Below are 24,861 nucleotides of genomic sequence, written 5' to 3'. Positions count from 1 at the left end.
CGTTTATAATAACTTATTGAGCTATAATTGATATATAAGATCATAACACTGTGTATGTTTAACCTGGATAAATGTCTATTTAATACATTTATATATTGCAAAGTGACTACAACTGTAGGGTTAGTCAACATATCACATAATTGAGTTGATGGGCCTTTAAGAGATCTTTTTCCTTATAAATTTTTGACCATTATAATTACAAGTGATATTTGTGGGACTTTTTTGTTATTATTGACAAGTTTATACATAACTCCTAAGAAAACCAGTAAGCATTTGAACCAGATATGTTTGACTTAAAAACTCATTCTTGATCACTTCATGAAACTTTCTCCAGTTAAATTCATTTAAATTAATGTGCCCCAAAATTAAGACAACTGTGCTCAAAAGTGAACCCAAATAGATATGACCTAGAACTTAAGCTTGTAAAGTATAATTTCAAATATTAGGCTAATATTTAAAATGATCTTTTGGTAATTTGCATTAGTATAATCAGAAAAACCTTGACTTTTGCCTTCTTCTCAATTGTGTAAAGTAGTTATTTTAGGCTAGGGTCATCTGTATAATACTAGGGTATATTCCACTCTGATGTGGACTTCTAAGATTTCCCTAGCTGATGCTTTCACCTACAGTGAAAGTACGAAAAATTAGCAGAGTATTTTTGGTTAGCACTCTAACATACTAGTCTATGCAGCTGAACAGCCAATAAAATTAACAAAATAAACATGCTATAATAACTGGTATTTTGTAGGATTTAGAGATTAGCATTTTGTGAACAAGGGATGGAAGCGGCGAGCTGCAGACAAAAGAACTAAAAAGTCTGTCTATAAAATAAGAGTCCAATTTTGATAAAACAAAGAGGAGAAGAGGGACAGAATTCCTGAAATTAAGTTTACAAGTATTAGTCCCAAGATTTCCCAATTAATGCCATTAGGCCAACAAGGTAAGCTGTATCATGACGGAGAAACTCTATTCTCTATCTCAATGCAAGGTTATTGAGAGCAGATCCTGTATTTTATATTTAACTTTGCAACCTTAGAATCTATCACAGTGTCTAAAATAGGGTAGGAAGTCAATATATTTTTGCTTCACAAATTGATGAAAATATTCATGATAAAAGGCTCAAGTGTTTACAGATTCTCCAGTTTTGAAGAGATTTTAAATAATAAATATCAAACATTTACATAAAGCAAGTAAGTGATTTCTAATGTCATGTAGTTTCCTAATGAAATGACATGAACACAGAATTTAGGCCTAGTGACTCTAATGCAGTGTGCTTAATGATTCTTTTTTAAATATCAAAATGCACATAAGATATATACCTTATAGGTAAATTAATAATTTAAGATTATTATCCAGTGATATACATTTGTCATACATTTTCCTATTAGGGCTAGTGTTGGCATGTCCCATAACACAAGCTAAGAATCCAGCTGACCACTTAGATCTTTATTTTCTTTTATGTGAAAAAAGGGTTAGCCCCAAAGCTTGCTTGCTAAATGCCTACTAGCTGTAACTACTAGCTTGCTTGCTAAATGCCTTAGAGCTCTACTATCTGTAACTCTATATTGATATGCCTTTATTTTGGTCAGAGGAGTTTAACATTATGCAATTTAAAAAAAATAAATATTTGGTACTCAATTTTTGTATTACTTTTTTTTTTTCTTTTGCAGATTAAGTTAAAGAATCTGGATGCTGCCTTTGGTAACAAATCTTTTCTGCTATACTCTGATCAAAATTACCTACACTGAATCTTTCATTTCTCCATGTAATAAATGACACATGCCTTTAAAAATCAGTCTTCATTTGGTAAAGTTTTCATTCTCTAATTACTTATCCATGCATACTCTTCTGGCTGTGAACATTTTCAGATTTTTTCCCACAATGATTGGCATCTGATGATCACGTTATCTCAAACTAGTACCATAATAAAAATCACCTTTTAAAATACTAAGTGTCAATATTAGTGCTGAAGTGATCATGTAATTCACTTGTTTAACTTATAGCAATAATTCCCAAATAACAGTTTAACAGTCTCTGAAAGAAAAGATAGTTTATTTACCACAGCGGGCATAAGTTAAGGAAGATGGAGAGATTGTCACAAAGAAAAATTACCTGTACACCTATTTCCTCAAATAGAAAAGAAAGTTCACATAAGTTAATTGACTGAAAACATAAACTAAATCTAAACAAATTATTTTTTTTGTATATTATGATAATGAATCTGGATGCTGCCTTGGTGACAAAAGTGCTTTACTATTGTATGATCGAGATGACTACCTCTAAGAATGATTAATTGTTAAATTTTTAATTCTAAAACTAAAAGTTTTTATATGTATGTATAACATGGAGAAGCAAAAAGAGCTGGGTTCAAGTCCTAGCTCTGTTGCTAAATGACGGGGCACTTCACTGTTCACGATTAGTTTTCTTTTAAATTAATATAAATGTTTATTATTATTTTTATTTTTATTGACCTTGTTAGTGTTTTGACTGTATAGGATTACCCCACCCCCTCTCAGGTGTAGTTACCATAGCACTCTGACCTCCAGGGCACCCACAGTCTTCCAGGATCTTCAACTGTGCTCTCTCCACCCCTCTAACACTTCCCCCTCAAATCCTCCTCTTTGATGCTTCAGATATAATATATGACCAGCTTTCAAGAGTTGGTTTTAATGCTTGTCTTTATCTGACCCTTTGTTTGATTTCTCTATATTCCACATATAAGTGGCACCGTCTGGTATTTATCTTTCTCCTCCTGTCTTATTTCACTTAGCATAATCCCTTCTAGTTCCATCTATGTTGCTGCAAATGGCATTAGTTTATGTTTTGATTGCTGAGTATCTGAATTTCAGTTTTCTTAGTTGTAGATGAAGGGACTGGCTTAGATGATTATGATCTGAAATTACTGCTAATCAATAACTCTAATACATTGTATGTCATTTTTTGTAATAGTATTTCATAGCCTCCATACTAATAATAATAGAAAAAGCACATGGCACTTGAGAGATGATAGCTAGAATTCACAGAAAGTCAGTCCTGAGTCTATGGCCAACAGTCTAATGGATCATGAATCCTAACCAGTCTACATACCAGAGTGACAAGTGAAACATCATCAATTTGGAAATTTTTGTTCAGTAGATCTGATAGTACAGCTGAGTTTGATCATTTCTCTTGGTGATTTTGACATGTACCTGTAGTTAAGGACTACTATTTCAGTTTTTCTTTTGATGAAAAGTTTGCTGAGTTTAGGTTGTTGACAAAGACTTATGTTAAGAAAGGGGACAAATACAAAACTAAAATTAATCTTAAAAAAGTCTTTTCTCAGTAATCTGTGGCTAAACTCTCTATTTCTTATTTGTGACTTCCACTAGATCAGAGCTTACATTTGTAAGCTTTTTAACTTTGCTTGACCCTGTGACAATAAAAAATTTAGGAAATAGAAACTTAGTTGGCACTGAGATGAAATATGAATAAAGAAAAGGAACACACATATTTATTTTAAGTTAAATATGTTTATGGTACATAAACACATAGAGATAAGTAAATACTAAACATTTAATCTCTGATATCTTTTGTTGACTTCTCCAAATCTCTCACTAATCATTTCACCCTTCTGTACCCTGCTCTCTGGTCAAGGAGGCCCACCTGAAAGGACTATGATAGTCCCCATAGTCTCTAATCAATGGATGGCCCTGGTAGAACACATAAGAAAGGAGAAGAACGAATTTGGTGTGTGTTTGCTACTGGATCATTCCTGGCAAAGTTATCTTCAGCCGACTGTGCCCTTTGATCAAACATCACTGATTCTCTCTGAACTGCAAACACTTTATAGCATTCTTTGCTTTCAGGTTCGATGCTTACTACCTTCCTTCCTCCCTTGAGGAATAACAACTCTGCAGCAAATAGCCTTCAGTTTACTGAACAAGACGTTGTGACTCTGTCTTACAGCTGTGTACACTATATGTACTTTGTATATCGATCCTAGTAAATAAGCCCTCCTGAAATTTTCTTATTTTGAGCATGCTATCTGTTTTACTGTCCACTAGGATCCTGAATGATACAGTCATTTATGTTTAAGATACCTTTGAAAATTTTGATTAATACAAAGCGAGTGCAATGTGTAGAAGCCTGAGTTGTATTCTGTAACAAAAGCTCCAATACTTTTTTTTTTTTTTTGGTGTACCAAAAACAGTACACCTAAACAGCTGAGAAAGAGTTTGGTAAAACTGAAATAGTAGTGGATATGAGAAAATGGTCTGCAGTCTAATTTGTGCTATAGAAAAGAAGCAAGACAATGTGAATTTTAACTGACTACAAGCACCAAGTCACAAGAATAGTAGCATTCAAATGCTCCAGAGACACTCAATCTGTTACACTGCATTCATCTGGGGGCAGCTCATTAACAGAATAATACAAGCAAGCTGGAAGGAGTTCATAGAGGAGTAACAAAATGATAAAACGAGGATTGACATGTGAGAAGAGATTAAAAAGATGAAATCACTCTGCTTTAGCTAAGTGGTGACTAAGGAGGAGCATGTCAACCATCTACAATTACGTGAAGGTTATAAACTCCAAAAGAAAGGCAGCGATTACTACAAATCAAGGGAGTAGTGCTCTGTGTAAAGAAAACAAATTAAGAAGGGAAAATTTTAGCTCCAATAACAGGACCATTTTCTAATGTAGAGCTATTTTATGCTTATAAATCTGTGTTACATAACTAGCTTTTAAAAAGACAAAAATGAAGCATTGCATCTTTACTATATTGGTGGAGTATCTATAGTTCACCCATCTCTCTCATCTACTTATCTATTATATATCTATCTATGTATCGTATAGTCTTTCGAAAACTTATGTACAGGTAAAAATGACTGATTTTATTATTACAGGTTTTCTGCTTGAAATTTAGTGAACAACATGTTTAATTGTTAACATTACATTTAAACAACTAAGAAAGTCTAGCATCAGAACAGTGTTCTGAAAGTCAACCAACAAGAAAGTACAGAGCTGGGGTGTAAACCCAGGTTCTTTATTCTCTATGTCTATGTTAGTAACCCTTGGTTAGTTAAATAACTTTAATATATTACTATACCTATACATTTTCTTTTTTTTTATTAATTTAATGCCGGTTTACAACATTGTATATGACTTAGAGGTATAGATTCATACTTCTTCAGATGTATGTTATCCCACCACACCTACCATCAAAGCACCCACAATCCTCCACCACAGTCCATTGGGTCTATCCCTCCAAGATTTTAGACCTCCATTCCCCCCCACCCCTGCCATTTTCCCCCTAGCCTCAATTATACAATGAGATTACTAGGGTTTATTTTAGTTTAGTTTTATCTGTTCCTTTGTTTTGTTGCTCCATTGTCCACAAATTAGTGAAATCATCTGTTATTTGTCCTTCTGACTTATTTTACTTAGCATAATCCCCTCCAGTTCCATCCATGGTGTCCCAAATGCAAGATTCCATTTTTTAAATAGTATTGTAGTATTCCATTGTGCATACATGCCATATCATTTTTTCTATTATTTATTTGGACTGATGGATTATTTTAATAAGTTCATGACATACTTTGCTATGAATTTTCTTGAATAATTTCAATTTCTTGAGCACCTAATAATACATTTTAGATATTACTTATTGCTCAATGTTACAAAGTTTGCTAGGGATAGTCATTTCCATAGTCATTTCCTCACCCTTGAACAATCTGTATGTTCACTCATTCTAGTTATATGGATGAGGCAAAGTCTAAAACATTTCCATGTGCTAAATACTACTCATTTCTAATTTTGAAAAATTTGTAATTTTTCAATCCACTATTTTTTTAAGGATTTAAAAAAAAATTCCTTTATTTTTTCATAGAACTGGGTGTAGGCCGGAGGTGCAAGGGGTAAGAGGATTCACCAGAGACAGAGTGAGGGGCAGAACAGGCACTGAGAAACAGTGCTAAGGGGGGCAGCATCAGGAGAGACAGGAGAGGTCTGCTGCACCATATGTGGGTTAGCTCTCTGGCCAGGGATTGAAATCAGGCCAGAGTGGTGATAGTGCTGAGACTTATCCCCTAGACCACCAGGGAGGCCCACTATTTTATACAATTGAAATTATCCAATAATTTATAACATTTATGAAGGTGTCATTTTAAGGATATGCTATTAGGATCTCTTTTTTAAAAAATTAATGGGGCCTCCCTGGTGGCACAAGGGGTTAAGACGCAGCATTATGAAGCTATCTGCAGCCACTGCAGCACGAGTTCAATCCCTGGCCAGGGAGGTGACCCACATGGCACAGCAAACCTCTCCTGTATTGCCCACTGCTCCCCTCAGCAGTGTACTTCAGTAGCTCTGCCTGTTCTGCTCCCTACTCTGTCTGTAGTGAATCCTCTCATCCCTTGCATCTCTGGCCTGCACCCCAGCTCTTGAATGCATAAATAAATAAATCTTCAAAAAAATAATTAGCTGCCTCTCACATTAAATTTGAGTTTAATATATTTTGAAGTTAATTAAAAAAAAAAACTACTCTAGCTCTTGGCCAACAGTTCAAACAATATGGGACACAATAAAGTGAAATGAATGAGTCCCTTTTCCTTTCAATCCTCAACTTTTGGGGTCAGAGATAACTACTCTAACAGCTTCTTTTTTCTTTCCAGGAATTTTCAATGCATATGTCTGTGCACACTTCCTTTTTTTTACTTATCCATTTGTTGTGGTTACCTTTCCATATCAATACATGAATTTTTCTTTTTTAATGATTACAAAACTTTCTATTTTATGGGTATAACATTATCCAGAGAATGATGGGCATTTAGATAGTTCCTGGAGCTTTTAAAATAAGCAATTTTTCTATGCCCATATACCTAGATTTATCTTTATAAACATTCCTATAGGGCAAATTTCTAACAGGATCATTTATGGGTCAAAGCTTATGTATAAAATTTTTATAGGTTTTTACCCAATTACTATACCCAAAATGGGTTTTACATTAACACAAAAAATATGAATCTAAACAGGCTGTGCATACTTTAATATTCCCATCAAACTCTAATATATCATGATATTACCTTCTGTTTTTTGGCATAAAATGGCAATTTTCCAAAAAATGAACATTTCATGTAAATCTTTTACTGCTGAACCAGGCTTACCTTTGCCAACTTAGATTTTCAAGTAAGTAACACATTTCTTGTATATATTTTACCAAGGCTTAATTAAAAGAAACTTGCTTAAATCTTAAAATAACTGTTCTGACTAATTCTTCATTCTAATTCTTGGCTTAGACTAAGTGGTCCTCACTGCCACTTGCATGTGTGTATCCTACTTACTTTTCAGGGTTTATTTCAAAAGCCATTGCTTCCATCTAATTAATTTTTTCTTCCTCAGATCCCCCAGTGCAGATATTTAACCTTTTTATAATACACATTTTACAGTATAAGTAAGTAGCTATCATTGTTATGAGGCACTGAGTCTTTCAAGCTTTATAAATGTTTTTAATCCTCTCTTTCTGCTGTTGCCTGGTCCAGTGGATTGATTAGCTCAACTACATACCTAGTATTGTGATTCCACTTTCATTTTCTTTTAAAATAAATATCTCAGGTTTTTATTTTTAATATCACCTGGTAAAGCAATGATTTTATTCTAAAATTTCACATTTTCTGACACAGCAAAATGATGATTTTAAAACATTTCTTTGGAACTCAGCTCATAAACATATGCCACTTAAAAAACTTAGATTTAAATATGAAACATACTGGTGAGAGTGACATGAATACTATCATATTAAAGGCCTCTGGAGGCAAGCGAGCATAGTTTACACGCTATCGAAACTATTTATAGAGCTGACTCCTTTCACAATGTCAACGGTAACATTATACTTATTTTAAGCTTCAGCATCTCAAATATCAGTCTCTACTAGTTGTACAGTTCTCCCTTATTTGATATCAGAGAGCCCAATGGAGCCTTCTGAAGAACCTAGTCAGATCAGCAAAGATAAATTTTTAGAAGTTCCTAATTTATCTAATTCTCTTTCTGAAAATGAAGAAGTTAAAGCTACCTTCAAAACTGTTTTTTTCCCTCAGCCTAATAGAAGAGGTTCTGATACTTTCGAAGATATGTACCTGGATACTCCATCATCAGGTACAAGAAGAGTTTCATTTGCTGACACCTTTGGATTCAATCTTGTGTCTGTCAAAGAATTTGATACCTGGGAATTACCAAGTGTTTCAACCAATTTTGACTTAAGGAAGGACATTTTCAACACAGAAGAATACGTTTTATCTCCACTCTTTGACTTGCCTTCTTCAAAAGAAGATCTTATGCAACAACTTCAAGTACAGAAAGCGATATTGGAGGCAACTGAATACTTTCCTGGGTCTACAAGTATGAAGGGCATTATTCGAGTTTTAAATATTTCTTTTGAGAAGTTAGTATATGTGAGAATGTCCTTAGATGACTGGCAGACACATTATGACATTTTAGCAGAATATGTTCCAAATTCATGTGATGGTGAAACTGACCAGTTCTCCTTTAATATTACATTAATTCCTCCTTATCAAAAAGATGGAAATAAAGTTGAATTTTGTATACGTTATGAAACTTCTGTTGGTACATTTTGGTCAAATAATAAAGGCACAAATTATGTATTGGTTTGTCAAAAGAAGGATCAAGAGCCGGAGCCTATAAAACCACTGGAAGGAGTTCCTAATAGACAAATAAAAGGCTGCTTAAAGGTAAAATCAAGGTGAGGACATATCTTATACTTTTCTTAATCTTCATAATCTTAAAGTTTTTTGAATGTCATGCTTTATTTCATATGTTGTAAGAAATAACCATTCTATTTAAAAATCTACTGCTTGTTATGTATAAAGTTATGGTGCTAGGTTTTAACAAGGTCAAATCTGTTCAAACAATAGCACTGTGTCATCTCTTCTCCAAATATGAGGAAAACCACTGGTATAATGTAATATTAATAAATGGAGGGAGGGAACACGATATGCGTATTACTTGCCTAATGATTTATAAATTGTTTAAGAATCCAGATTCTTAACATATGACCAAATGTAACATGGAACACAAAGTAGTATAATTTAGTAAAAGTAAATGGAGCAGAATTTTAAAAATTACCCAAATAGAAATAAGAATATTAGCTTTATAGGTTAGAGATTTTGGATGTGAGTGCTCAGTAACCTTGCTTTCTTATTAGAAAAGTGGGATTTAGCTCTCCATTTGTAGAGTTGGCTAATTTCTATGATACTATTTTAATAAAAAAAAAAAAAACATCCAGGAGAAGACCCCTCCTGCTCCTCAGAGTGCCTTAATGGGAAAGCCCAGCATTGCTCTACAAGCCACAGACAAATGTTTGATTATTCAGAGTGAATTCTTCTTAACTACCAGTAAGTCCCAAAATTATAGAAATTGAACTAGAAATAATGTAATACAATGAAAAGGGATTCACTCACGGAATTTAAAAAAAAAACAGATTCTAAGAAAAATTTAATAAAAATGTAAGGAATAACACTGGGAAATGTTAACCTCTTTATGCTTTAAGGCCTTGATCTCTTAAATGGCAACACATATTAACTACTAAGTGTGCTGTTCTAATGTATTGATGAACTGGCATAGGTGGAAGCAATTTAATAATATACTTTTATTTTCATTATCCTTTAAAGTAATTTGAAAGACTCGCTAAGTCTGTGAATTATGTCAAATTTCTAACAAATCAAACTTTCTCAGATTTTACTGAGGCTATTGAAAGAATTAATATAACCATTAGTTGATATTTCTTAGAACAATAACTTTGACCTATATAAAATCACTCAGCAGCTTATTAGTTAAGACACAAAATAAGTTCAACACTATTTGACAAACCAATTTACATATGCAATCATATTTATAATAAATACAAATAAGATCATCATATGCTGCAACTTGGTGTATATGTAAGAGAAAGCAAATTTACAAAAGACGTAATGTTATTGTAAATGAGCTAATAAAAATCTTTAACTCAGTTGTGTCTGTAAGTTAAGGCTGAAAGCTTTACTTATAAATCATTCATGCAAATTATGGTATAGATGAGGATTCTTTTGCAAAGATCCAACTTGACTTAATACCAAGATGAAAATAGACACCTGATAGTCTTAATCTTCTACACCAGTCATGCTATTATTGGAACTTCTAGTCTAAGATATGTGTAACTATATATATCTCCATATCTCCAGACATACATTTGTATTCAGAACAATAATCATTGGATTCATAGCGGACACCATTCAAGTTTTAATATTGCTTTGGGGAAAAACCTGAGAAGAACTAAACCACAGAATAGTCTAAAGGCCTGTAAAGTTTCCTAATGAGTTATAAAAATGGAAAAAATCTCTCTCCTTCAAAACCACAAATACATTTTCTGCACTTCTATAACTTAAAAATGACCAACATAATTCAAACCACATTTTGAAAAAAAGTATTTGCCTCTGGAGGAGGCCTTTTGTGCTGAATTTCAGTCCAACATGAATTTTTACATCTGATTTATATACCACTCAAAATGGAGTGTATAAAGGAAATCCTGACAGATCCTTAGAACAGCATGTGCAATAATAGAATATTTATACAGCTTTTCCATGATATAATTTATATGCGATGGGGTTTCAAATATTTCTAAAACTCACAGAAGAGAGCATTATCAAATTTCTAAATGAATATTACAGTTGGATTTCATTGTGAAAAATTTGGTTAAAGAAAAATAGCACACTTATTAGCTTTATTTTATAAAATGTATACTTGGCTAAAATAAAAATGAGCTAATATTTATTTTATCAAAAAAAATTGCTTCTAAAATATCCTCCTCTCTCCAAAAAATTAATTACAGGATCCAAATGGATCTTTTTTGAGCACTTCCAAACATCCTATGCTGCAAGATTTGGAAGTAACCTCTTTCAGAAAAGCATAGATATATGGAATGATCGACATGACTGAAATACTACCTTCAGAGTAAATATGTTCCAATAGTTCATTCTATAGTTGTTAGAAGGGATCGTTGACACTTTCAGAAGCTATAGTCTCTGGGACCTGATAAGATCTTAAAACCAAAGATAATTTCTTATCAGGTCCCAGAGACTATAGCTTCTGAAAGTGTCAACGATCCCTCTAACAACTATAGAATGAACTATTGGAACATATTTATTGAGGTAGTATTTCAGTCATGTCGATCATTCCAAATACTATGTTTTCTCTATGGATATGTTTTCAGATCAGTATTTGCAAATATGTGGTTGTCTATTTTCTTTTACTCTTGTTATTCTATCCATTTTGGACAGAAATATCTACTTATATAGGAAAACAGTTTGTAACTCATGACTAAGTGTGACTTAGAGTGACCCAAAGGTATTTTATTGCACTGACAGTCATGCATCATGAGATAGTTAAGCATCACCATATGTATGGCACTTGGAAATATGATGAGAATCAAGCTGAGCAGATTTCTGTTCTACATACCAGGAACATTATTTCAAAATAAATGACCAAAAGATACAAACGGTATCAACATAAATTACATTAAATGTACACAGATAAAGAAGCTAAAATTGCATGCAGAGTCAGTATAACCACAAAGTTAAAATTAAGGCTTTAGAGTTAAACTTTTCTGGTTTTGAGTCCAAGCTCTACCACTTACAACTATGCGACCTCAGACATTACATTTGTTTTCCTCATCTGTTACTTGGTAATAACAGTATTATCTCATAGGATTGCTTGAGATTTCCATGAGAAAATACATATGAACTTTTGGCACAATGTCTGCCATATTGAGTTTATCAGTAAATGTTAACTGCTATAAAAAGAAAAAGCTAACTTTACCTATAGCTCTGCCTGAAAAATCCTACAAAGGCTCAACCCACCAAAAAATCCCTCTCCTCTTACCTGTCAAGATTCCCAAATACTCATTTTTGGAGAGCCACCTTTTTGTTGCAGGATTGTAATCAACAAACAAAACCAACTGAATTGTAAATTTTCTGGAGCTCATATATCTGAAACATTTAAAGCTGGAAGAGATCTTTGTGACTTAAAATTTCCATATATAATTGATGAAAAGTAGAAGACCAAATTGGAAAGGGTAAAAAGCAGTAATTTTGGTGTTGAACAGAAATATTTATTGATGCCAATAAAATATATCTTTACTAGTTATGTGCCTATTGACACATTACTCAACTCTTAAAGGCATCTGTTTGCTGATCTGTAAAATAGGAGAAAATATGCCTAAAATGTGATGATTAAATTCAAGTTAAATGAGATGATAACTTTAAAATTTCTCTGGGTTGTTGTCCACATACAATGTAGTGCTCAAAAGTCAACTATTGTTGCCATCATTATTATCAAATATTCTTTAACTAATTTCCTGATCCTTGGACTTGCATTATTTCTCCAAACATAGGTTTGTTTGTTCACATTCCAAAACTCATTCAACAAGTGTTTAGAGAGGTCCTATGTGTCAGGTACTGTTCTGTTTGTAGGAATCAGTACCCAACTGAGAAATATGGCTGGGAATATGAACCTATGAAGACAAGGAGAGGTTCCAAAGAAGATTTCCCAGAGGCTGAGAGCCAAAAAGGAGAGAGAGCATCAAGACCATGCTCAGGCTCTTTGGGAATGAATAAAATATAAAGTAACAAAAATTTACATTATACTTAGGCTTTCTAGAATACGTGATCTACAAATGATCTGGTTAGGGGTGTGAACTTTTCAGCATCTTTATTTTTTCCTTACCAGCTGTTAAATGTATGTTCACAACTGTTGGATACACAGACAGACTTCATCTGGTTTTATATTTTATTAAGTGAAATCATTTTATTATTTTAAGTGAAGAAATGGCATAACATAGGTGTTGGATGGTATTTATAGCTTGGCCAGGTGAATGCAAATAAATTCCTGAAAGATTTTAACACCAAAGGAGGAAATTGATTGGTCTTCAATTTTGGTAACTGAAGAATAGAAACAGGCACATTCAAGAAAGAGAAATAGTTCCTAAAGCATGATTTTAAGAAAACAAGAATTTATCTTTCAGGGTGGTAAAATCATTAAAATGTGGCCAATAAAAACATTGGAAAATGGGGCATAAGATATGGTCATGTTGCATGTTCCCGTCAGAGCCATTGGGCTGTGAGACTTCCTTAATTTACACTCACAATATAATCTGGGATCTTGGAAATAATCCAAAGAGGTGAAAATAGTCCCGTGAGACCTTTAGGGCATAAAGTATTCCATAACTAACTTGTTTTGAGTCTACACTAATTGTGGGGGTCTGGTCTGTTTAAGGGAGGGACCTCTGGCAAGGCCATATGGAAACATAAAACACAGCTGCCCAGGAGCCATCAAGAGGACTGCTTGGAACTGCCAGTTGGTTGACTGCAAAGAGCCAACTAGTTTAGTTTCCTTGGAGATCTGGAAGGGCTTTGTGGCTTCCTGGTGTAGAAATCCATGCCTCCATAAGCCTAGACTTTCCCTAGAGTAGTTTTGAAAAATGTTCTCAGAAGAGGGAAAAAAAGAGTCTCATCATTCAGGGCCTCTCTCAAGCTTAGGCTGAAGAAACTCACTACGGATGCTATTCCTTGAATGGATCTTCTGGGATTTCTGTGAGCCCAGCTTCCCCACCCAAAGCCCATTTGCAGCCTATAAAAATGGTGCAGTGCCCCAAACTCTAAGCCAATAGAACTCCAGGGGAAAAATATTGAGAAATGGGACAATTTAATTTTTCACCTTCTTCCAATTCTGTAGACTGTGACTCGTTCCTGTTTCAAGTTTTCCAACAAGAATAACAATAACGTAGGGGCAGCAAACTAGGGGCAGACAACAAAGGCGGGCCTTATGGTCCAGGGCCCTGTCAGATTTAATAGACCCTCTAAACTCTCACACCTCATTTTGAAACTCTTATATAAAACCTCCCCTCCTTAAATGCAGATACATCTAGGATGGCAGGGGCTCGCTCTATCTTACATTTGATTAAGGTTAGATGCACAAAAGGGCTTTCAGTTTGTATTGATACAGTGGAAATGGATACTTAGAGAATATAATGCACTATGGGGGTACAGTTTGAGTACAGAGTTGTACTAGAAATATGAGGACTCTGATGGGTGTGTGTGTGTGTGTTTGTGTGTGTTCATTTGGAGGAAGGGAGCAGAGAATTTAAAAAACATTGAGGCAGAATGGAAATAACATGGGCTTTAAAGCAGGGCAGACATAGGCTTTAATTTTAACTAATTACTAATTTTGTGAACTCTGGTAAATTATAATTTGTATCCATTTTATTCAGGCATAAATTAAGAATAATAATTAAAAATTAAGAACAATAATTTCTACTTGGCAGAATTGTTGTGAGAAACACACTAACTATTTCATAAGTATCTCATTAAGTAGCTGACACTTTGTAGAGAATCAAAATGGTATTGGTGATAAATTCCACAAATTTAAAATATTGTATATGGTTTAGTGCCAAGCCCCAAAATAACAGGGGAATGTACTTCCTTCATTACCATTATGGCTGCCAGGACCCAGGCTAATACAAAATTTCAAAATTAATTATGTTATGGATTTCATAAGCTTTTGGGATTCAAATAGGAAAACTAATATTTATAGCCTTCTATGGGGAATATGATTTTCAAATTCCAGCAACTTCTGGAGTGCAAAAAAATTGGGGGACATCATGCATGCATAAGTTGGACATTAGAAATTTTTTTGTTTGTTTAATGAATTGCAACATTTTTTAAGGTAGTTTTTTTCAAGATGGTTTTTTTGGACTTAGTTTGCTGCATACAACTCTACTTAACCATATATATATATATATATATATATATATATATATATATATATATCTACACACCACACACATATACACACATATATGTGTGTGTATATATATATATATATATATACTTATGAATAGAAGATAAAATTCAATTTTATATAATTCTTTTTGCTCTAGAAAAATTCATCATATACCATTATCGTCTGAGCATTCCTTTGTTTTAAAGAATTCACTTTTGCTTAATACCATATAAAAAATAAAAAGCTGCTCAGAACACATCTCTCAAATCTTTTCAGGATTTTATTATGCTTCTCTAATACCTTTGCTTGGGTAACTGACATGGTGGTGTTATTATCTATTATATAAATAATAACTGGTTTTTAAGCCTTAATCATACCATCCTGCTGTTTAAAGATTTTATGACAAACAGAAATAAATTACTAAATTGGACTGTTACACGGCATTGTTTAGTGACAGAGACCAAATGTACATTAAACAAACCTGTCTTCAGAAATTTTACTATTCCCTCCCCCTCATGTTACTTCAAAATAGTCTGTCAGTGTTGTGTATCAGTGCTGTTTAAGTCAGTGCTAGAAATGAAATCCTAACATCAGAAGATAATGATTGTCCCAAATGCTGTCGTGTATTATAACTTTATTTATACCATTTAAAATTTCAGTAGTATAAAAACACCAAAATATTCTCCAAGTATGTACTTATAAAGCATGCCATATAGTAGATGCTTTTCCTAACATGGGAAACAGATTGTATAGCCTGTTTAGCATTGATGGTAGTGTGATTTGTTAATTAAGCCATCATGTAAATTGAATCTACTCTCAAGCCATAAGAAAACTCCCATGCTGACTTTCTTTCTTAAAAATTAGTGTGGATATATTTACACAATATGAACCACATAGAAATGCTCAGGTAAATTTCAACTTCATAACTTATATATGAAATGAAGCGAGGCAAAATACTTCCATTTTTTGTGGACAAACATTTACAAATAATTTTCCCCTTCAGTTATGTTGATTGAGGTAAAGTTGGCTTACATAATTACATTTTTTTCAGGGGTTATAAGTTCAAACTTCTTTAAATGTATGTTTTCACACCATGTCCACCACCAACGCCCCAATAATCCTCCACCATGCTCCACTGGGCACCCTCCCTTCCACTCTGACCTCCTCCCCTTCTGTTTGCCTCAGTTTTGCAATCAGGTGTTGAGGGTTTGTTACTGGTTTGTTTCTGCCTGACTTTGTTTTGTTTCTCTATATTCCACATGTAAGTGAAATCATCTGTTATTTGTCTTTCTCTTTCTGACTTGTTTCACTTAGCAGTATCCTATCCACTTCCATCCATGTTGTTAATTTTATAACATATTTGTACAACTTAAATCTTTTGAGTGTTCAACAATATACAAGCTGCATAAATTTCTACAAGCACATTAGGTACAGTGGAAAAAAAAATCTTTGCATATAATCGCTAGTGTACGGAACAATCGTTTAGTGTAAATAAAGTTATAATCATTTACAGTGTTACTACAACACTTTATTTCTAAACAATTTTCAATCAATCATAAATAGAAGAGACCACTTAATCTTATTCTTTGCTTTCAGGCAGAATGATTTTGAAAACGGTACAAGCCAAGTGGTTGTATATTCTCTTCTTAATCATCTCCTAGGAAGACTGTGTCCTTTAGTAATGTAGTCTATTAGGAAATTTTGTACCTTTTATGTGGCCATTCATGTTGTTCTGTCTTTAATCTTATCATTAGTTTTCTTTGATTCTCAGCTGGATTCCTATCCTTTGAACTTACATGAATTATTGTACATTGTATCTGTGATTGGTTTCTACTTTCTAAATCAAATAACCTCAATAATGTTAGGTTTTCCTATGAGGCCCTAACTAGTGAAATTATAAACTAGTTTTTAGTGTTTTAATCAAAAGTTAGAGAAGAAAAAACTCACAACTAACAGGGTTCTCTTAAGGAGTGAATGATATCATTATTACAAGGACTCTTTGCCAGAAGTAATATATTATGGGCAGCTCAGTAGGTTGATAGCACTAGCTAGGGAGATTTCCCAGTCCTGCCCTCTTTGAGTTTTGTGTATTAGACTCCATACTTTCCATGGAGTCAGAGAGAGGAAAGAGATTTTATTTTACAAATTTCAGAAGTTAAAAAATATCTTCAGATCACTCAGTTAATTTCTTAGTCCTACCTAAAAATAGAGCTGTATTAGAATTTTTGAAACTCTTTTAGATAAATAATGAATAATTTAGAATAATAGTTGCACTACATTCTATACTTTCAAATAAATTTTCATTCAATAATATAATTGTATAAAATACTGAAATTTTAAATAGACTTGTAAAAATAAAATGTAAAATAGACATAAAATTTAAATTGGTTATACATGTATTCTGTTGTACAAAAGTTACTACTGTAGCTATGAGCAGAATTAATTTGAATATATGTTAAATTTCTTCACTCTGCATGTATGTATGTATGTGTGAAAGATTTTGACTTAAAACTATTTGCTCTTATCAATAAATATGTGTAGAGGATTAGTAGAGCCAATTCAGTTAATCAATTATTGAATGAAATTGAACATAAGGAGGAGTATAAATAATGCTGCCTGTTTAGATAGAGATTATGCTTGATGCATTACTTTTTTGTGTGGAAAAAATATATACATATATGTATATGTGTGTTTTTCACTTAAACCTGTCTCTCTTGTGTGTATATAATACACATATGGTATATATTGTGTTTATGTACACTCAAAATAATCAAGACATTCTTCAGGTAGTTTATAGTTTTTTTTTTCTAGTAGATAACATTTTATGTATTGGTAATATCTCATTCAAAACTAATCTTGGTAAAACCAAGTTTAGTTTATTTTGCTAAATATAAAATAACAAATATTTCTGGCATTATTTTCCCAAGGAGTAGCTACTGCTAGAGTACAACATAAAACTACTTTCCTTAAGTAAAAGAGTTTGTTTGCTATGTTTATATCTGGCACAATTTATAGGAAAAAATAACATTTAATATTTATCAGATATTTTTCTGTGTGGACGGAGAGAGCTTTGCAATGCAGTTTTCTATATCTGTTTAATCAGAATGCTTATGCATACAATGATGGCATTTACAATGGTGATCTTTTCCTGCACTTAATAAAATACTTTTATCTGTGTCCTATATTCCATACTAGATTGCAAGCTTCTTGAGGTCAGGAATTATGGTATTGATCAGAGCATTATTTCCTACAATCATTTACACAGAATTCTGAATTTATAAAAATATATTAAAGAATTTTTTTACATATTGATAACCCTGAAGTCTGTTAAAATCCAAAAGCACCTTCTAAAAAATTAAAGACTGAATTATACTTATGATAGCATTAAGGATGAATGTTTTTATTATTTTCACAATCTTTAAAAATTAGATACTTTCTGCTCATCTCCATCTGGATATTCAGGTGGCAGATTAATTTCCTTAGGTCTCAAATAAAACTTACATTTCCCCTCTAATATTAATTCTATTTCCTCTACTCTTTGTTTTGTTTAAAGTCACATTGATTCCAATAACACAAACTTCAACATAATAAACTAACTTATTTTTTGCCAACTCCTATTAATTTACACTTATTTTATATTATATGGTTACTCAAATTTGTACCTAAGTGTTGATTTTGCAGAAATTAAAATGTGTTATGCAAATATTAACAAGCTTTAATGTAACTAATACTGTTATCTTCAGATATATTATAATGCTTTTAAAATTTAAAATCATGTTCTTTCTCTTTTTATGACAGAAGACTTGGAAAAATATATATTAGGAAATTAACACAAATAATTTTATATATTTTGTATGGAAAAAAATAATATACCCCATCTATAATAATACATCAATTAATTCTTACATCACCACCCTCAACTAACGTATCCTAATCTTCATTAACAATTTTACTATAGTTTTCCAAAATCCTAAAAAGCTTTATTGTAAAAAAACCTAGCCTCCACCCAAAATATAAATGTATTACAGAGGTAGGTAATGCATGTCATTCATGAACCATTACTTTTAGTGTTCTCAGGAGTGTTTCAATGAAATTAAAGTTTTACCATTTCATTGTTTTCTAAGTAAATTTCAATATAAAAATGTGGATGAGTTCTCACTGGAAATATTACTCGTGAAACTGAAAAAACAATTTCTGGGGAAAGCTTAACTTTTGATGGGACAATATGGAAAGATTCTTTTTAGTACAAAAGAATATACTTATCTATGGTGAATTGTAATCTCTGAGAAAATTATTTTGGAAATCCTTTTTAAAATTACATTGTTGTGATTTATAAGGGTTAATTTTATTTCCTGTGCATTTTTTCAATTCCCATAGTATTCCTAGACCACTTGTTGTAGTTTGGGACCAACAGCTTTTATTCTATCATTTTTATATCTAAAGATTATAACATTTGTTAGAACTTAACTGAATACCCAGTTTGACCTTCATGTATGCACAATAGCCTAGCAACAACTTTAATTCTATATTTTACTCCTTTAATAAACTAGCTTCTTATTTTATTTAGAAATTTCTAGTTAAAGAAACTTAAAGAATATATGCGTTAAATCTCTTACGTGATATAAAACTATTTACAATTATATCACCTCTATACATTGTAGTAAGCAAAGCCAGTTTAATTTCACTAAAATAATTTAACTAAAAGAGATTTATTTGATCAAGTCCAGGAGATGTGTTTGTGATTTAAGGTCTCTAATTCCTTAGGACTCTGAACCACAGTGTCTCAATAAATTCACTAGTTACAAAGAAATTATGGAGTTCATATTTTATGTAGCACTCTTCTAGTTAATTTCTACCTTTAAGCATTAATTTGTTGAAGAGATAATATTTATATATATGAGAAGCTAACTATCAAAAGAGTATGTGTCAAATGGAATGATATATACATAAGAGGAGATGCTGAGCATTATTTTCATCCAAAAAGAGTATGTAGGAAAAAGCAGGATGGAAAAAAAAGTACGTGCTAGGTTGCTAACTACAAGAAGGGCTTTGGAATGTAATTTAAATGTTGAGTTTAATTTCCCCAGTGTGTGTTAACTAAAGTGCTTTCTATTAATGATGTTATATGAAATATTCTTTATTGCCTTGAAAAACTGCTTATCACATTTATGAACACCACAGTTGTGTTTTGGTGTGCTGTGGATCAAATAATCTTTTCTATGTTTATGGCCATTTTTACTTTCTGTATCTTTCTATATACTGGCATGTTTAAAACGGGTTTTATTCCTCTCTCATTATCAGTATTAATTATTGCATTCTACTAATGGTCTTTTTTTAACACAAACAAGCAGATCTTTATCATGGCACAGATTTTTAGATATTTCTATACCTATTTCATGAGTGATTCATTTTACTACTCTTGTCATAATTGGGGAATTTCATTTTGTAATTGTTTTTGGTACAAAATCTTTCTTCCAAAGAATGTCTTACTCGCATCCTTTCATGTTTAGTAAAAAAAAAAAAAAAAAAAATCAGTCCACGTATCTCAATCTTGGATGACATAAGGAAATGAAATAGTTTGGCTTATTGTATATTACAAATTGACCTCAAGATTAAGAGGGCATGGTTTCGGTTAACATGAAAGATAAAAATCAAATGCATAGCAAAACTCTTATTATGCTCTTCAGTTTGTATATTAGAAAGGAGTTAAAAAAATACCACTGGGCCTCCCTGGTGGCGCAGCGGTTGAGCGTTGGGTTGCGAAGCTGCCCGCGGCCTCTGCGGCACCGGTTCAATCCCCGGCTGCTCCGTGGCCACAGGGGGAGGGTCCCACATGGCGCGCAGACCTCTCCTGCTGCCCGCTGCTCCCCTCAGCAGTGTACTTCGGTCCTTCTGCCTGCTCTGCTCCCCGCTCTGGCTCTGGTGAATTCTCTCACCCTCCCGTGCTTCTTACTGTACCCAGTGCATGTATAAACAAAAACAACTGACCAAACAAACAAATAAATAAATAAAACATGCCTCTATAAAAAAAAATACCACTGACTGGAAGAAATGAATAAATGCTCTTCATACAGTCAAGAAATATTTATTGAACAAATACTATGCACCAGGTACTGTTTTAAGTACTAGGTCTACAAACAGTGAAAAAGACAATCCCTGTCCTCATGTAGCTTACATTCTGATGGAGGAAAAGCTAATAAGTAAACATAAAGAATAAGTTATGTTAACAGATAATATGTAATTAAGAACATAAAATGTAGAGCAGCATAAGAAGAGGAAGGAATAAAGATTGCAATCATTGAGAAACTGATAATTGATCAGAGACTTGAAGAGAATCAGTCATGAAGAAATTTGGGGGAAGAGATTCCATGCTAAATGAAGCAGTCATTGACAAACACACTAAACAAGTTCTCATGCTGATTAGGTCTTGTATAACTCTTGGGTTCCTTGCCCACAGGATCTCTGAGAGAAAGGGAAAGTGCGGGAAAGGCACAGCTGTCTGTGAGATCAACAGTCTGTCTTGGACACTAAACTCATTCAGAGTCCCATCCCCTTTTTCTGTTTGCTGTCTGAGAGCCCCGATCCCCACAACCTATCCTTCTTTCTTTTGGACTGAAGGCCTTAAATTTCTATTTTGTTTCAGTGAAGATGGAGTTGCATTATAGTTAATGTAATCAAAGTAGAAATCCCACATTTGCATTGTCATAAAAAGCAGTTATAATTGTCTATCATTACTTTCATTTTCAAAATACTTTCATTATCCTGACTATAGACTGCTAGCATTTTATACATTAGGTATTTATGTAAATGAGTGCTTGTGATAGAAAATATTTTTCATAACATCAATACAATATACATCTAAATCAAACCAACCACTGTAAAATGATTCTGAAAGCTAGCAAGTGTAATCTAGCAAGTGTCTTCACTTATTTACCAAATCAGTAAAAATGAGATCAGAACATATGTGGTTATTTTACATATTTTTACATGAAACATTCTCTTACATATGATAAGTGCCAAACAAATTAAACTATCAATATTATCTACAAACTTACATTTAAACCATTAAGTTGAACACTCTGTCTTTAAAAAAAAAAATCATCACATTTATCTCTACTATTTTCACCTCAATTTTCTAATTGTTTCTTTATGGGATCTAACCTACTTGTGTTCTTCGCAATACACTTTATGGTACTTGCATTTACAATAATTATCTGGGCAATTTGCCACATAGTACAAATGGAAAACATTTTAGTTGCCCAGGTCTAAATCTTCATGAACATGATGTTTTATAATTATCATTATAGTTGTTAACATAGCAGTGATGAATGTTTCTTACCCTAAACAGCATTTTCAGTTTTTAAAAAAAAGGTAAATTTAAATTCAATAAAGTATGCTTAGAAAATCCCCATGATGGATGAAAATTAATTGTTTTAGACCCAATAGTACCCGAAGTACAATTCATATAAAATTTGCATTAGTGCTACCCTATTTATATATTCCTTTTCTTCCCCCATGGAAAATCTTAATAGCAGGGTATTTTTACTAAAGAACTTAATTACACACCAGCTTTACCTTCACATAGTAAAAGAAAGTGTAGAATACTAATGTAAGCCAGTGTTTCTTAAACTTGGCTGCTAATGGAAACAGGAAAATCAAAGTAGTCAAACTCAGGCCCCACTACAAAGACAGAATACTTTTAAACCTACTTGATAGCATGTTCTTCAGCATGTTACCTGTAAAATCTTGTGCTGCCTTGTTAAGTGCGGCAGAGGTCCCCATCTTTGGCAACATAACTGCATCTCAGCAGGATTCAGCTCTTGCACCTGACACTCAGCAATCCCAGAATGTGGTTCAGCTCATTTAGTTATCTGCTTTTTACATTTCAGTTTGTATCTGATACGCAATTTGTCTTTTTCAAGCACCATATTGCTCTCCTATTAATAATCTCCAACCATAGTCTATCTTAGTCTTTTTCATTTACTTTAGGGTTTCCTGGTAATGAGTGAACTTTGCTCTATTTAATCAGGGGTCCAAAAGCCTCAACAAGGAAAGCAATCTTGTCACTGCCGAGCTCCTCCCTGCCTATTCCATCTCTTTCCATGGTAGGTTCAGGAGAAATAAAATATTTTAAGTGTACTAAATCGGCTGGACTTCTTTCCCTGCACCTAAAAGTTCATTTGCAACATTTCTGAATCTGTTTACATCTACTCCAGACTAGAATCTGGGTAGGGTCTTATTTAACACAGGTGTCTTTCCCATTTAATAATCTCATAATAAACAAAAACCGTAAGACTGTTTTTAATAAAATTAAAGAATTTTAATTAAAAGGTCGATCTCTTCGAAGTACCAAAGATCTTAAGGCTAAGTTAAAAATTATATTATTTGGACATTATCCAAGTTAAAAACTTTTGCACTTCAAAAAGACACACTCAAGAAAGTAAAAAGACAGCACACACACACACATTGGAGAACATATTTACAAATAATATATCTAATAAATGACAGAGTTGCTAACTTTGAACTCAATAGCAAAAAGAATAACCAAATTTTAAAATGAGTAAAGGGTTTAAGAGGAGCTTTCTCCAGATATACTATTAACCAATATCTTTTGTCACTAGGAGCATACAAATCAAAACCACAGTGAGATATTACTTCATATGCATTAGAATATTATATCAATAGACATAACATTAACTATCGATGAGGATATGGAGAAACCACAACTCTCATTCAGTAATGATGGGATTATAAAGTGGAACAGTCATTTCTTTTGAAAACAGTATGACAGTTTCTCTAATTGTCACATATAGAACTAGCAAACACTCTGCATTTCACTTGTAATATCTACCTGGGGTAAGGATATGCCCATAAAAACACTTACACCTAAATGTTCATAGAAGCATAATTTACAAAAATCAAAAGGCAATACAATGCAATGTCCAAATAACTGGTAATGGATAAACATTCTATACAATGGAATACTATCCAACAAGAAAAATGAAGTACTAATACATGCTACAAACTGATGATCCTAAAAAAAGGTGTGCTTTATTTAAAAAACTAGACAGAAAAGTGTGTATTAAATGATTCCATTTATATAAAATGTCCCATAGGGACAAATAAATAGAGATAGAAATATTAATGGTTGCCAAAGTGTTGGTAGTGAGAATGAAGAATAACTCTAATGGAGATTAAGTTTCTTTTTGGGGTGCTGGAAATATTTTAATGTTGGATTTTGTGGATGATTGCACAATTCTCTAAATATACAAAATATACTAAAATCACTGACTTGTACACTTAAATGGGTGAAATTCGTGTTGCATGCATCGTAATTCAATAAAGTTGCTAACTTTGAATTCAGTTTTTTGTAGAGGGATACAAATATTTTAGGACAAATAGAATTCTGTAGACCCACTGCAGAATTTAGGGTATATGGAGTTTGTGAGTTTAAAAATAAGGCCCTGTTTCTTCTGAAATTTAGTAGAGAACTTGTATTCTAGATTTATTGTATATAGAGAAAGTGTATTTAGAAAGTGTATTTAGATTTTAGTGTATTTAGAGAAAGTGGAGAGAAAATAAATATAGGTAGCATATAAAGACCCAAAAGAAAAGTTAAAATATATTTTCCATACATAGTATGTGAATACACTTCAAAAGATATGTTACCTTTCCACAATTGTAGCTAATTTTGCTACAGAAATAAGGAATGTAAGTTTGATCTCCTTCTTCATAGCATGTTAATTCAAAGATTGAGCAACTTTCACTGCCTGACATTTTTCTTATTGTTTCAATGAGTAATGTGGGCATTAGCTTCAACTTTTTGCAAAATGCATAGATAATAATATAATACCTAATACTTTTTGTATCCTTGCTGCATACCAGACAACAAGCAGTTAAATCCATTTCTTCATTTAATGGAATCAATACTTATTATTTGTATTTGGTTTAACTGAATTTTTTTTTTTTCTGTGTGTATCCTCTCGGTCTTTTCTCTGCTCTCTTTTTCTATTCTCTACTCCACTTCTCTTGTCCCACCCACCATTAGTTCAAATT

At 32.7% G+C, this 24,861-nt stretch overlaps 1 protein-coding gene across 1 annotated transcript in view; it reads left to right on the top strand.

Annotated features, from left to right (window-relative positions):
- Window positions 1-7,946: 7,946 nt before the first annotated feature.
- PPP1R3A (protein phosphatase 1 regulatory subunit 3A) overlaps window positions 7,947-24,861 on the top strand; it is a gene marked incomplete at both ends in the record, with an annotated part of 34,568 nt that continues 17,653 nt past the window's right edge. The window contains one exon of the mRNA XM_084229980.1: window positions 7,947-8,734. Coding sequence (XP_084086106.1) covers window positions 7,947-8,734 — 788 coding nt within the window. The remainder of the gene's footprint in view (window positions 8,735-24,861) is intronic.

Source organism: Talpa europaea (assembly GCF_964194135.1).
Source record: "Talpa europaea genome assembly, chromosome: 3".
Classification (NCBI taxonomy): domain Eukaryota; kingdom Metazoa; phylum Chordata; class Mammalia; order Eulipotyphla; family Talpidae; genus Talpa; species Talpa europaea.
This window is presented reverse-complemented; position numbering and strand designations above follow the sequence as displayed.